Raw genomic sequence first — 14628 nt, 5'->3', positions numbered from 1 at the left:
CCCCCACCCCCTTCCCCTTCATCCCTCGCCCTCTGTTTAGGAAAGAAGATGCTGGGTGGAGCCTGCTGCAGTTCAGTTGACACCACAGCCGCAGGAAGCGGTTCAACCCAGAACCAACTGGTGATGATGTTGGGGTGCCGTCAGCAGCTTTCAGTGACAATGATCTCCCTCCCTTGTGCCAGCTGCTGTTTCGCACTAGACCTTTTAAGCTTTCTCCTTCAGAGTCTCTGCCCTGTCCCACGGTCGGTCTTCTTTAATTGTTCTAAAACTGTTACAGAATTATAATTTGTGGCCATCTCTGTAATTTATGACTATTTGTGTTCTTACGCCTTTTCCCTGCTCTCTTTTCCCCCATCTACATTCAGACCCCGTTGTTCAAAGGATTCTTGTGTCACTCCTGGTGCTGTAGAGGCTTTCTTAGCTTGCACTAGACACTATGGTAGTAAACATAAGTGCCTTAATAAAGTAGAAATATTTTATTGAGACAATGAAAGGGAAATATTTCCATAGCCTTTTGATTGATTTTTTTTTTTTTTTAGTTGTCAAAAAGCACATTAATCATTAGTAAATACAGTAACCCAAATGCAATCCGAGCAGATTACCGAAGAGTGAAGGTCAGTATACTTTTATCAGTAACTCATCTGTTTCCTTCTGTTTGCAGGATTGGGTTGAAGATGTCAGAAATGAGTTGGTAAAAGCTCAGAGGAATAAAAATAAGCTTAAGGAAATGTATGAAGGAATGTACAAGAATTTGGGAAATTTAGAGGCTCCTGGCCTTGGACTGATGAGGAAAAGGTTTATTCAGGTACATGTGATTACTGAATAATGCTGGCATCATGTGCTTTTCTAGAAGGCACTAGAAAGTCAAAAGAGGGGGACCAGATTACAGCTTTTACAGGTGCTGCAGGACTTGATGAGACAAAATATCAAGTCAGGAGTACAGGTACAGGATTTCTTTGCTAGAAGCTGTGAACAACTTATGGTTCAGCTACCACTTTTGGCTGCCCTTCTTCAGGACTAAATGTTCCCTCTTACTCAGCTTCTACCTCCCCTTTGCTGCACGCTGCCAGGTTCTCAGAGCCTGGGCCTCTCTGACCATCCGTGTACCTACGCAGGAATCTGGCCTTGTTTTTCATCCTGCTACCAAGGATGTATAAGTACTTTAGGGTGTTTTGCTGTATTATGCTGCTGATACTAAGTTATGCAGGGTAGGTTATTCAGAAGAGTTACAACTATGAAGAAGTGCAGAAAGGACTTTACAAAACTGACTGATATCTAAATAGTGGAAGTCAGTGTAAAAAAATTAAATTATGTGAATAAAATCTTGATTTGTGATACTTTGGTGAAAGCATCAGCTGTGAATACTCAAGAGCAGTTAGGAAACAAAAGTGACTGTCACTATTAAGAATAAAGAACAAAGCATGGATTGACATATCAGCCTTCTCTAACTCTTGCATCTTGAATGCTATAGTCCTTGTTAATGTATATTGGTATAGTGAAACTAGAGAAGGTTTGGAGTCGCAAGAATAAGCTGAGGTATAGAGTAACCTCTATACAAGGAACAACTTTTGTGTTCCTCCAGTTGGAAAAGACACAATGAGGGCAGATAAGGCTCTCAGTATGAGGAGTGCCAAGCCTGGGGTAAATATTCTGTGGAAATGCCAGTTCAAAACGAGGAGAAGTGTTTCCTCATAATACACATTTATGTGCAGAACTCCTGGTGCAGGGTATAATGGATGCTGTCATCCATTCAAATAGCAACTAGGACAATAGCATGGGGAGAGAAAAAATGCTTTGAGAGCTTTTACATACAAATGCACACTTCTGGGTCCAGAAATCCCTGAGCTACAAATTGCTGGAGGCTAGGAGAGGTTCCTGTAGAAGCATGGCTACATGCTTGTACTGTATGTCCATAGTCCTATGTGGCCAGGGCTAGGTGGATCCAGGTCTTTGTCATATGGCCATTCCTATGTTTTATTAACATTAGATAAACTTGTCCATGTGTCTCTAGGGAAATTCCTTCCCCATCAGTGGGGAGGTGGAGGATGCGAGTAAGGCAGGGTCCGGAGAAGAAGTGATAGAGCAGCAGAAAGGGCAATTAGGAATTTAGGAGCATACTAGCCCTTTCAATATGTTACTGCAAAATAAGCTGGGTCTCTGATGTTAATGACTTTGAGCTTAAGAGTACAGGGATAAGAATTTGCAGGATGTGCCTCTGTTGGAGTGGAGGTAGAGGGAGGGGAGCAGCTGTAAGTTGAGCCATACAGGGTACAAGCGCAGCAAGAGACCTAGGAGGCATGAGGACAAAGGCAGCCTGCATTTGGTTGTTGGGTTGATTTGTGTGTGCTTGGCCCACTTAAACAAAATAATCCGTGATTCTTTAAAAAGCTGAAACATGTGCAGTAGTAGAGGATACTGCAGGTAGCCCTGATGAATTTTTGATTGTTATTGAATTAACCAAAGAAGAGCGAGAGAGATGGTGGAAGAGGGGTAGCGGGGTTGTTCCCCTCTGAAGGGAAGAGGCAGAACAGTATTCCTTTCACACACTAGTGGCTGCAGGAACAGAGGGTCAGGGTGATGGTGCACAGACTCTGAATTCTTTGCCTTTGTGATGCAGTATTCACGAAGAAACAGTGTGCTGTGAGGATAACTATATAGATTCTAGTGTCTGTGCTGGGGAAAAAAAAGTTACATCTCTTGACTGACAGATGAAATTGCTCTAATGTGTGGAGTACTTCAGGCTTGTAATCTTTTTATGTATTATTTATGTACAATTTCAATTGTAACTTAAACAATAAGAATCTTGCATTTATTTTTAACATTAAATTCCAGTAATGCATAAATTAAACACCGTTGATGGATTGTATTAATTAAAATACAGTGTTAAGGCTATTAAATATTTGCTGCTTTGAATTTTAAAAGAAGTCAAAGAAGAGAACAGAGAAAGCAATTGGGTGATCATCTGGAAATAGACTTAAAGTGATAAAGATGTTGACTGTAGCAGTCTTCTCTTCAGAAGGATAACATTTTCTGTATTTTTACTTACTTCAGTGAAATAGCTGTGTCCTTCATAGCCTGGGAGAAAAACAATCAGGCATTGAAAAAACAAGTAAGCTTACATATCTTTCTAAGCCATTAATACCAGTGAGGTCCAAGAGGGGACATCTGTTTTTTCTAGAACCTTGGATTATGAACACAAGAAGTGAACTCAGATAACTACTTGCAGATAATACTGTGTTTAAATGTCTTTGCACTTTTGTTGTCAGAATATTTAAAATATTTTAAAAATATGGTTTTATACATTTTACAGCCAAAATTATCTCAGAGCAAATAACAACTGATAGTAAATAAAACGTTTGATATTTTCCAACATAACACAAAAAAATTCTCTTAATATATGAAGCTCTATGACATGCATTACATATGCGTATAATATATCTTTTGGTTAGCAAAAAAGGTATGTATGAATTTAGCTAGACTGTATCTGCTTCCTATGTAGTATGGTTGCTGCTAGCTTGGCGAAAAAAGCCAACCAAATAGGGACATTAAAAAAACCAAACCCAAAATCCATCAAAAACCCACACCTTCTGTAAAGCACAGAGTATTCATAGTTGAGGGGTAAAAAAATTAACTTTTCCATCTGTATTTTTTTTAACCATTTGTAAACCAAACAGTTGAGGAGTTTTTGGGTTTTGTTGCAGCAGCTTGAAAGTGTGGTAACATCTAAAGACTGGGACATCAATTAAATTTTCTGATAATAATCCTATATTTAGATTCATTATAGAATTTGTATTTGTTTAATAGGTACAAATTTAAATATTTGCTTTTTATATTAATATTAGAGTAGCTGATCTTAAATTTTTATAAGCAGATGAGGTACGTGTATTAAGTTTAATGAGCAGAAATACTGATATGCTCACCCAGAATCCAACTGTAGCTGGAGGAGGTAAAAAGGGATAAACATCTGTTTTTGACATGGCAAAAAGGCACATGATCTAATTCTACAAATCTTTGATATCACTGAGTTGGTAAAATGTAGATATTTTTGTTGATCATAGCTGGTGGGTCTACCAAACAGGCAGTGGAAAGATTCTGATACACTAGAAATAATGGGGAAAAAAATGGAGTGGAAGGACAACTGATATATTTTAGGAGCTCAGATGAAGGTATGTGTGTAGATAGGAAGGTTTTGGTTTGGTGTTCTTGGGGAGTTCCTAGCACTGTGTTAACAAGATTCCTCCCTATAAATGAACCTCAGGCTTTTCAGAAGGACTTTGACCATCATTTTGGAAAAGATGGTTCAGAACTGTTGGATATGAAGGCCAGTAACTTTGGTGCGATTGCAAGTAATCTTCTCTCAAAAATGGACAAAAACCGTAAAGAACCTGGAAACCTGCAAGAATGTTCACCGTGGATGAGCGAGTTCAAAGCTGAGTTCCTGAGGCATGAGCTGGAGGTTCCTGGTAAGTTCCCCTTCACTGAGCTCTACTTCCTGTCTTGTCTGTGTGGCCCTTCTGGCCTTACGCAGAGCTAGATTTCATCTGAAACAACCCTGTTCATTCATCATCTCTTAAATCTGTTATTAAGCTGTAGTCCCAATTTTTACAATTGTATATAAAATCTTATCTCTTACCTAAGAACTTAGTATTTTTTTTTAAAGGCCTGACTCAGGCAATCTGACCTATAAATCCAATGTATGTTTGAATCTAGTTCAAAAAGGATGTGTCCTCTGAAACCATTAAGAGCTGCAATTCTAACAGCTTAAAAGGGAAAAAATATTAGTAATTCAGATAAAATGATATGATGTGTATTATAGATTTTAGTGCATTTTAAAATATTTTCTTCATAGTTATCATTCTACCAATTTGACAGTATTTGGAAATGTGTTCTGTTCTTAAACACACTTAAAAAAAATAAAATCAGTTTGTGTAACTTTTTATTTTTTTACCACTTCCACTTCAGGTCAGTATGATGGAAAAGGGAAACCACTGCCAGAGTACCATGCAAAAATAGCTGGATTTGATGAACAGGTATGTTTATAAGTTTGAGTCAAAATCCTGTGAGGTATAAATTTGTGTCCATATCCGATTTGAATAATTTGACACTAGCAAGGTTGATGTGTTGTACACATCTTGCAGCACATAAATGAGCAAATAGGCATTTGTTTTTGTAGTGTTTTTGCCATCTAGGAATGACAGATACAGAATTCTCACTGAAATTAAATGTAGGGCCAAATCTTCTGTCACGAATATTTTGCTTTTTCCTGTCTTTTTTCCAAGATAAGAGTAATGGATTCGCTGAGGAAGCCAAAACGCATAACAATCCGAGGCAGCGATGAGCAGGAGTACCCTTTTCTTGTCAAAGGTGGGGAGGACCTGCGACAAGACCAACGTATTGAGCAGCTGTTTGAAGTAATGAACATTATCCTTTCCCAAGATGCTGCATGTAGCCAAAGGAATATGCAGTTAAAAACTTACCAGGTCATCCCCATGACAACAAGGTAGGCATTTATCATGAAGGGACAGAAATGTTAAAATCTGTTACTTTTGGGATGTTGGAAAGTGAGATTTCTGTGTGCCACGTTCTTCTTTAGAGTGATTTGGTATCTTGGTTTAATTTTTTTTTCTTTACTTTTAAACAACATTAAAATTGCTTTTTCTGGAAACTGTTTTTCAGAGTATATTTAAATTGGTAGCTTTCAACCTTCTTTGAGCAGGCATTAGAACGTGTTGCTTCCTATTTGCAGTGTTCTCTAAAGTTCAACTCTGAGCTGCTTGTTCACATCTCTGACTTCTTTTGTTCCAGACTGGGACTCATCAAGTGGTTGGAAAATACTTGTACTTTAAAAGAATTCCTTAAGAATAGCATGTCTGAAGAGGAAAACAGCAGCTACAACAGGTGATGCTTGGTTTAGCTGTGTCTTCTCTAATTGAGACCACTGCTGAGGGGTTTTTTGATACTGGCAATCTTGTGGCAGCATTTTCTTTTATTTTTTTTTTTAAGAATGAAATTAAAGCACCTGTAAGCAAGCAGGCAGTTTGTACTTCCTGACCCAAATTAGTAATTGGCAACTATTTGTTTAATGAGTACCATTGTACCTGGAATATCCTCCACCCAGCTTGTTTAAACAAGAGGCTTATAATCATGGGTGACGTCATTATCATCACCATTTCCTTATCAGCAAATTGATTTTACAGCCAAAGGATTTTGATCTCTTGATTTGATCAGGCAGGAAGTGGACGTAGTTCAGTGAGGGGGGAAGCAGAAGGGAGGGCAACAGAGCAGGGACGGCTATTTGGCACCTGGTTCAGCAGCAAGTCAGTGATGGGGAGGGGAATTGGCAGCAGGTGCACAATACACAACTGTAAAAGAACACACTGAATTTATACAAATGCTGAGTTTGAATAAACTTTATTGTAATTGGAAGATGAAGATTTGTGAAATTGATTTATTTTTAGCATTTCAACCCGTTTCTATCCTGGAATTTGGAAATGTGGTTTTATTTACCAACATTGTTCTTAGTACATAACCTCTGTTTGGGTTTGTCAAAGCGTTGTTGTCACCATTTATTTTTACTAGTTCTCTTGTTTATGGGGCAGGTGGAGGAACCTCCAGTGTAGAGGTTGGACTTCGAAGAGTCTTTGTTTCTACAGTTATTTGATTTGTAAGCAGTTTAGGAACTGCTACAGTTCAAGCATTACTGCTGTCTGGTTCAGCTTTGTGAACAGCAGCAGTATTATGTTGGTCTCAGTCCATTGACTGGGAAAGTGAAGGAGGTCTCAATGGAACCACCCCGTGAGGGGAGGAAATTTCTAATGTGCTAAATGTAGAAGATCATTTTCTTTCTAAACGCAGTTAATGATCTATCCAAAAAAATAGCTTTCTTTTATTGTTGTATATAGACTTTAAATGCTTTCCCGTATGTTCTTCAATCAAGTCAATTAAGACACTTTGAATTGAGCTATAGTTGAATGACAGCACTCACAAAGGAAAATTATGACAAAATCTTTGTTGGCAATATTTTGGTTGAGGTGGCAGGAATAACTTTCTAAAGTTTTGAAATCCTTTTCTTTATCTGAAAGTGACAGGATCGCAGTCTATAAATGATAAATACTTCTTATATGGAAAGGATCTCCATATCCCAGAACATGCTTGAAAGGAAGAGAGGAGGAGGGTGCTCTGCTAAGTTGCTGCCTCTCTGGAATATAGGTTTAATGTCTAGTGTATTTAGTTAAGATGGGAGAAAAATAACAGATTATTCTGTAAGCAGTGCAACTATTGAAGATGGTCTTCTTCTAGATTAATATCTTAAATCCTCCCCCATTCCTCCCTGAGCAGATAACGGATTGCCTTCCTGCATTCCCTACCTGTCTGGATGGACAAGCAGACACATGTACTGTGACAGGCTGCATAATGCCTCTCAGATGGATATGAGGCTGTGTTAAAAATACCTTTCCCTCCCTGGAGAAATTATTTTGAGTCTTTCTTCTCAAGGCAGCGTCTAATTTTCCCAGTACCTATTGACAGATTAACACCTTTGAGATGTCTAATCTTCTGTCAAATATGACTGAAGTGCCTTCAAAGCTGGGGGGAAGATGGATGGATCAGCATATGCAGTGACTGCATAAACTTGATTTCTATAGCAAGGCTAAAATTAATGTAGGCTGTAGCTTCCTGACTCCTTCTGTGCATAGAAAATCTCATGGGTCATAGCAGATATTCAAGTACAGAGTGGTAAGGCAAAATAGGGAGATCATCATCACTTTTTTTCTGTCCCTAGCAAAAAAGGACCTTGTGCTACCTATTCTGAGTGGCTGTCCAAGGTGGGTGGGAAAGTACCAGGCATCTCTCAATACCATGTCATGTATAGGTAAGTTTTAAAAGATAATTGCATGTATAATATAGAAACTACTATGTGCACGCACACAGAGTTGTAGAAATACCAGGAAAATTATGATCTGCATTATAATACGCTGGCTAGATCTGATTTTTGCCCATTTTACTGCTTTGTCTTACTGAAGATTCTCTGCGAGCGGAGTTTAGTACTGCCAAAATCCCACTAGAGCACAGGAATGTTCCAGAAGCTTGCTAACTTCCTTAAGAAAGTGTCTAGAAGCAGATGTTCCTCTTCAACATTATTTTCTAGGTGTCTTTTTCCTGGTTATGCTATTAGGTGGGCTGCCCCAGAGGCAGGACGCCTGCTCTGAGGTTAGACAGGGAAAGTCACTGTGATTCACTGAGAGTTTAAGAATATTTGATGGTTTGGTTCTCGATTTGAGCATCTTCTCAGAGGAGTTTCCATACCTGCCTAGATCGTGCACTGCAGGGGATGAAGTGACGTTTCCAGTACAGCATTTCTGATGAGCTCGTAATCTGCTTAAGCAAGCTTCTTGCTTTCTAAAGGAAAACTTCAACTTGTTAAACTGAGTGCGTCTACATTAATACTTTTATTCAGATCTGGGATGTGCTTTTGATGTAAATTCCCACTCACCTCACGTTGCCTTGCATCACAGAGTTGTCCCCAGCGCACAACTCGGTTCCTTTCAGACAAAAATCAACCAGAAGAGAAGCACCCAGCACATCCCAGCTGCTCGCAGGCATTTGGTTCCCAGAACCAGATGTGCGCCAGTCCAGAGCAGTCACCCTCCCTCCCCAAATGCATACGGCATGGATGTCCACAGCACCAGCCACTTAGTTCTGCTGCCTCCCCTTGTGCTGCACGTTCTAGTACTGCTTTCTGCTTTCTGGTGTCAAGACAGCCTCTGTGTGCTGCTGAGGGATTTTGTTTGAGCCTTAGTTTTGCTTCTTGGAAGAAAGTATCCAGCCAGAAAGAGCACAATTGTATTGCTGTATTAAAATTTAACCCATCTGCTTCATCTGGGAGAAACTAGGCAAAACTACACTGTTTTGTATTAAGAAATGTCAGTCTCAGAAATAACTGCTTGGTAAAAAAAGAGAAGGCAAGGGAGTATTTTTAATATTAGAAAAAAAAATCTGGGGAATCTCTGTGTGGCTTGCTGTACTGTTTACTGGGTTAAGCTGAACGTTCTAATGCAGCCACGTCCACATCTTAACTTTTAATATCCAGTGGGCTGCTCTTTCAATACGTTATTCCCTCATTAATTTGCAGAAATGCCAGCCGTACAGAAACAGTTACGTCTTTCAAAAGCAGGGAAAGCTGCGTACCAGAGGACCTGCTGCGGTAAGTGCTCTGTTAGTGCCTGCACACTGTGAAACCAATGTTTTGTGCTTTATCTGCCCGCAACAAGTGCCTTCTGTTTCGTTAAGGCGAGCATTTGTGAAAATGAGCACCTCTCCCGAAGCCTTCCTGTCTCTGCGCTCCCACTTCACCAGCTCTCATGCGCTGATGTGCATCAGCCACTGGATCCTGGGGATTGGAGACAGGCATCTCTCCAACTTCATGATTAACAAGGAGACTGGTGGCATGGTGGGAATAGACTTTGGATATGCGTTTGGCTCAGCTACGCAGGTATTTGTTTTCTAATTGACTTGTTACAGCTTTTGCATTTATTATGTGCAATTACACATGTATTCTCAGCACTAAAGTTGATGCTCCTCGTTTGCCATCGTTCTGATACAAAATAATATTTATTTCTAGTTAATGGGATAAAATCTCAGTTTCCAGACATTCCTAGAGGAACAGGGAGCTATAGAGCTGCTTGGAGTCTACACAGTGGTATTTTGTATAGTTCAGCCATGCTTTCAATAAACCACTATCATATAATAATATATATAATATTAATATATATACGTGTATAATGTATACATGCAATATATATAATATTAATACATATATTAATGATTAGAGCTTTGATATCATATCTTGGTCCTATTCTACCATGTTGCACATTATTTTCAGTTAAATGGCAAAGAGGGTTTCAAAGGTTAAAAAGAAAAAAAAAATATTTCTTTCTAATCCTTCTGTTCCTAGGTTTCTTAATTCTTGTTTTCTTTTTACTGTCCTTCCCCTTGACTAGTTTTTGCCGGTGCCAGAGTTGATGCCTTTTCGCCTGACTCGACAGTTTGTTAATCTGATGATGCCAGTGAAAGAATGGGGTCTCATTTACAGCGTGATGGTACATGCCCTAAGGGCTTATCGTGGGGACCCGGACCTCCTCCTCAGCACAATGGATGTATTTGTAAAAGAGCCTTCTTTGGACTGGAAGGTGGGATTTTTCCTCTTTCCTTTTTCTTCATGTGAAAATTCTTAAACTTGTACTAAGGATAAAACTGATCGAAACAGAAGCATTTCCTGATTTTCAGTGCTCCTTTTATTTTTCTTTGGTTACTTGAGTTCTCAGAGAAACTGATCTTAAAGGATTTAAAATGGTGGAATTCTATATTGATGGACAAAGAATAGTAGCACTTGTTTGTGTTATCAGTGCACTGTTCTTTATCTGCATGATAATCCTAAAAATGTGGGCATCTCGTGATCGCATTACATCACTTATGGCAGCAGCATAAATATTTTCAACTTTTTGCTTAAATTTACAATCTTAAATTTACATAATGACACTGTATATATCAAACTAATCACCAAAAAAAATCTGAAAATAGCTGCACTTGAGTAACTCCAGTTGTAAATTGAATTTTAAGTCATAGACAGGCTAGATACCATCTCACTACTTTGTCCTCCATTGCATCTGAGTGGGAGTTCAGAGTTACTGGCTTGACTTGCTATGATTTGGTGGCTTAAAGGTCTTTTTCAGTGTATGTTTTATGCTAAATAGGGTGAACTTGTTTTCTCTTTAGAACTTTGAACAAAGACAGCTGAGAAGCGGAGGCACGTGGATTAAGGAAATAGACACATCTGAAGTAAACTGGTACCCTTTGCAGAAAGTCAGCTATGTCAGAAGAAAGCTGACAGGAGCCAATCCAGCAGCAATCACATGGTGAGAAGCTCTCCTTCTGCTTTAAACTGCTCCACTGAGAGTTCTGGCAGCCCCCCATGTCAGAGATTGCTCCCTTCAGACAGAATGGCAGCTGGGAAAAGAGAAGAAGCAGACAGGGCAGAATTTCAGCAAACCTCCTGTCAGAATCGTTCTGATCCACACTCGAGCTCTCTGAATCACCCTGCCAGACAAAACACCAGATACCTCCCCGTGAGCGTTCCTGCTCCAGCTTGGGCCTTCTCAGCAGTTTTACTGCACATCCCCACCCTGTGAGCCTGCTTAACTCCTCAGACTGCTGCCCTTTATGTTTGCCTCCACAGCTTTTAGGCTGGGGGTAGTATTTATTAAATCGATGGCAGTTGCTTGAAATGGGACCTGACCCAGCAGTAGGGGAGGCACGGAGGTAAGCTGCTTCCCAAAGACATCAAATTCAAATCTGGTGGCATTCTCAGGTTATTTATGTCGGTCTAGTCAAGTCTGGCTCAAGCGAGAATGTCTTTAAAGTTCAGTTAAAGTACAATTAATCCCTTCCATCCTCTTTTAAAAATACATTTTGAATTAATCAAGCAGAAAAAAAAAAATCAAGCCTGTTCTAAAACCATACAAATACTGAAGAGTGCAGGGCTTGGGAGGAGTCCCTTTTGTGGTCAAGGCTGAACTGGAAAAGGCAGCAAAATACTTCTGGCGGACACAAATCAGCAGGGCAGGTAAGGAGATAAAACAGCTTGGATGTGAACTCTGCATCCTTCTTTCAGTTGGAGACCTCTGATGAGATTGAAATATTCATGGTAAATACTCCCTAGTAAAGGAGACCTGAAATCGTCCGTCTTTGCTGGCCAACAGTTTCCGCATCTTTAAAAATAAAGCTGCATGGATGGTGTTCAAGTACTGTTTCGTATTTAAAAATCCATCTCAGATTTTTTGTTTGTTTCTCATTTTTGTGCTCTCAATTTTAGTGATGAACTACGCCTGGGCCGAGAGAAGTCCCCTTCTTACCAAGATTTTGTGGCTGTGGCTCATGGCAACGCTGATCACAACATCAGAGCCAAAGAGCCGGAGGCTGGACTTTCGGAAGAGACCCAAGTGAGGTGTCTGATTGACCAAGCAACAGACCCCAACATCCTGGGCAGAGTCTGGAAGGGATGGGAACCCTGGATGTGAGGGACTGCCCTGTAAAACCCAGGAGAAGCATCCCCTAACACACAGCTGCAACCAGATCAGAATTTTAAGGCCAAAAAGGAAATAAACTTTCTTAACCACTTTTATCATCATCGGTTAACTTGGCTAATATGGAAAATAAATTTTTTTTGTATTAAAGCTGTATTCAAACAATGGCTGATTTTTTAAAATATGGTTCTGCAACAAAGCAGCTTTGGTGTCTTTTGTGGTAAAATCAACATAGAGAGAACTGGAGAGGCTGCAGAGCTTAAAGACACTGAAAGGCACTGAGATCAGTGCACTTGCAGTGCAAGTCTGTGCTTTTGTCTTTTACAGAGACCTTGATGACAACCAACTGAAACTGCTCTGCAGAAATGTGTTATCTGTAATTAAAACTAGAAGATTTTCATATCGATAGGAACAGTGAAGCACATGGTAAAATCACACAGAAAATGGCTTTTTAGCGCTAGAGAACACCTGAAGTGTCTGGATGGATATTTCCTCAGTGGACAAGGAGAAAGCAATGAGGAGACCGTGCCAGCGTCTTCCAGCAGATTGGGTTTTAACTTCTAGAGGTTATACTCTCTTATCTCTGTCCTTTAGCAGTCTCCACTCCTCGTGTTGTGTTAATTCCAAATTGTTTGTTTGGCCAAAGCCAGAAGCAGCTGCTGCCGCCCCAGCAGAGCACTGAAGGCCTCCTGCACAGGAAGGTGGTGGTGCCAGATATGGCTCTTCTTCTCTGGCAGCTGCTTTTCGGGTTGCCTTGGTGGCAGGCACAGCACAGAGGGCAAGGGGGAGAGAGAGGTCTCTGCAATATTATGGTTGTTTATTACCCACGGTAATTGTAGGAGATAGTTTTCACTGAGGCTTTTAATAATTATCATAAAAGGTGTAATAAAAAGGAGTCTTTGCCCTTTCCCTGCCTGCAAACTTTCCCTCTGTGGTGATGGGGCAGCCCCCATCTCGCTGAGGGCCATGGCTGGCACTGGCACTAGTCTCAAATGAACCTTTCAGCAGGAGAGAAGTGGACTCTGCCTCCTGGGTGCAGCCCCATGAAAACCTCGGGATGGGGAAGATTTGACAGAGGCTGAATAAAGAGGAAGGGATCTTCCTTGTTTCAAATACTTTGCAGCAGCAGTTACTGTTTGTAACACTCCTCTTTCATAAATACGCTCAATTGTATCAGTAGCATTACAAGTCAAGAAATTCAGAATCTTTTTATCAGATTTTATGAACTAAAATATTGTTTGGCTGTATTTTTTGTAGAGGAAACATCATTTAAAAATAAAAATAAACGTTCACATATATACCTCATTTCAGAAGTTACTTTAGTTACTTCAGTGATTTTAATCACAGAAAACATCTGCATTTACCCATTTGTGGAGATGATAATTAATGGACACTTTGTAAGGTGTCCTGGTGCATTTTGTGTTTTAAATGTCTGGTATCAATAGAGACGGCAGCGCTGTGACTCAAGTTTGGTTTAGGTGAGGCACTCGGCTTTCACGTTGCTACTCTACAAACAGAAGAAAGTTAAAGCACAATAAAAAGCCACATGAAAAGGCAAGGGGACATTTGGGAATCGAGTGGCCAGTCGTACGAGGTGTTTAATTGCACTTTTGGCACATACCTCAGATACTTACTGGGTACTTTGCCCTGCTCTGCAGAGGACAAAGTTTAGGTTTATACTTTAACGAGGCTTTTCTCGTAGGACTTGTGGTACCTCCCAGCCCCAGCCAAGGCTGCTTTGGCCTTTGGGAAGGGGCAGGAGCACAGCCCGGCCCTTCCAGGGGATGGGGACTGGGGTGGACCCTGCCCCTGCCCTCCTCTCCCTTTAGTTCACAGCAAAAGGTCCACAGGCCAGGGGAGAAAGCTTTTGAGATGGGTGAAAGTAGCCGTAACAGTGCAAAAGAGCTTAGAAGGTGTCTGTGACACTTAAAATAGTTAAAAGGTCAGTTTTGGCCCTAAAATAAGTGCTGTACTTGGAAGCCTCAGGTACACCAGTCCTACTAGCGATGTGTTTGTCAAGCTGAGGAGCAAGGCACAAAGCTGCTGCGTTTTCATGTGCAGAAATGCATCCTATGTGACACAAGGAGAATTGCCCTGACAGGGCTCTCCCTGTGCAGCTGAAGGAGCCTGAAAATAACCTCCAGGAGCCATAAATCTGGGCTGCTGTCCCTGACCCCGACTGCAGGGTGCTGCTCTCAGTAAATGCAGCGGTTCAGTGAAAAGGCTGCAGCCAGCCCATGAAGCAGCAAGGAAAGCAACGACAAAACGACAACCTCAGGTCGATGGGCTCGGTGCTTTTTGGGATGGGGTTTTTTTGGCTTCCAGAAAAGCAGATGCTGATGTGCGGCTCGGAGTTGGAGCCTGCTTCAGGTCTCCTGCTGCAAAAAAAAACTCAGCAGCTATCCCCTCATACTCAGTTTATTTCCTCCTCAGATGAGGTGACCAGATGTGTGTGTGTGTGTGTGTGTGTGTGTGTGTATGTCTGGAAACTCATCAGTTGCAACCAAAAAGCTATGTAAACCATTATTCTCAGTGGGTTTTTCTTAGT

At 40.6% G+C, this 14628-nt stretch overlaps 1 protein-coding gene across 1 annotated transcript; it reads left to right on the top strand.

Annotated features, from left to right (window-relative positions):
• Positions 1-661: 661 nt before the first annotated feature.
• LOC104535688 (DNA-dependent protein kinase catalytic subunit-like) lies at positions 662-12074 on the top strand (the record flags this gene model as incomplete). The annotated part of the gene is made up of 10 exons (XM_010183450.1): positions 662-805; positions 4259-4463; positions 4963-5030; positions 5280-5500; positions 5806-5898; positions 9131-9202; positions 9289-9490; positions 9999-10187; positions 10774-10913; positions 11870-12074. Coding segments are annotated over 10 exons (1539 nt in total), but the record flags the coding sequence as incomplete, so codon positions are not given.
• Positions 12075-14628: the final 2554 nt, after the last annotated feature.

The sequence above is a fragment of the Mesitornis unicolor genome, unplaced genomic scaffold (genome assembly GCF_000695765.1).
Source record: "Mesitornis unicolor isolate BGI_N332 unplaced genomic scaffold, ASM69576v1 scaffold40614, whole genome shotgun sequence".
NCBI classification, from domain to species: Eukaryota; Metazoa; Chordata; class Aves; order Mesitornithiformes; family Mesitornithidae; genus Mesitornis; species Mesitornis unicolor.
Note: the sequence above shows the minus strand (reverse complement) of the source record. Positions and strands in the feature narration are given on the sequence as shown.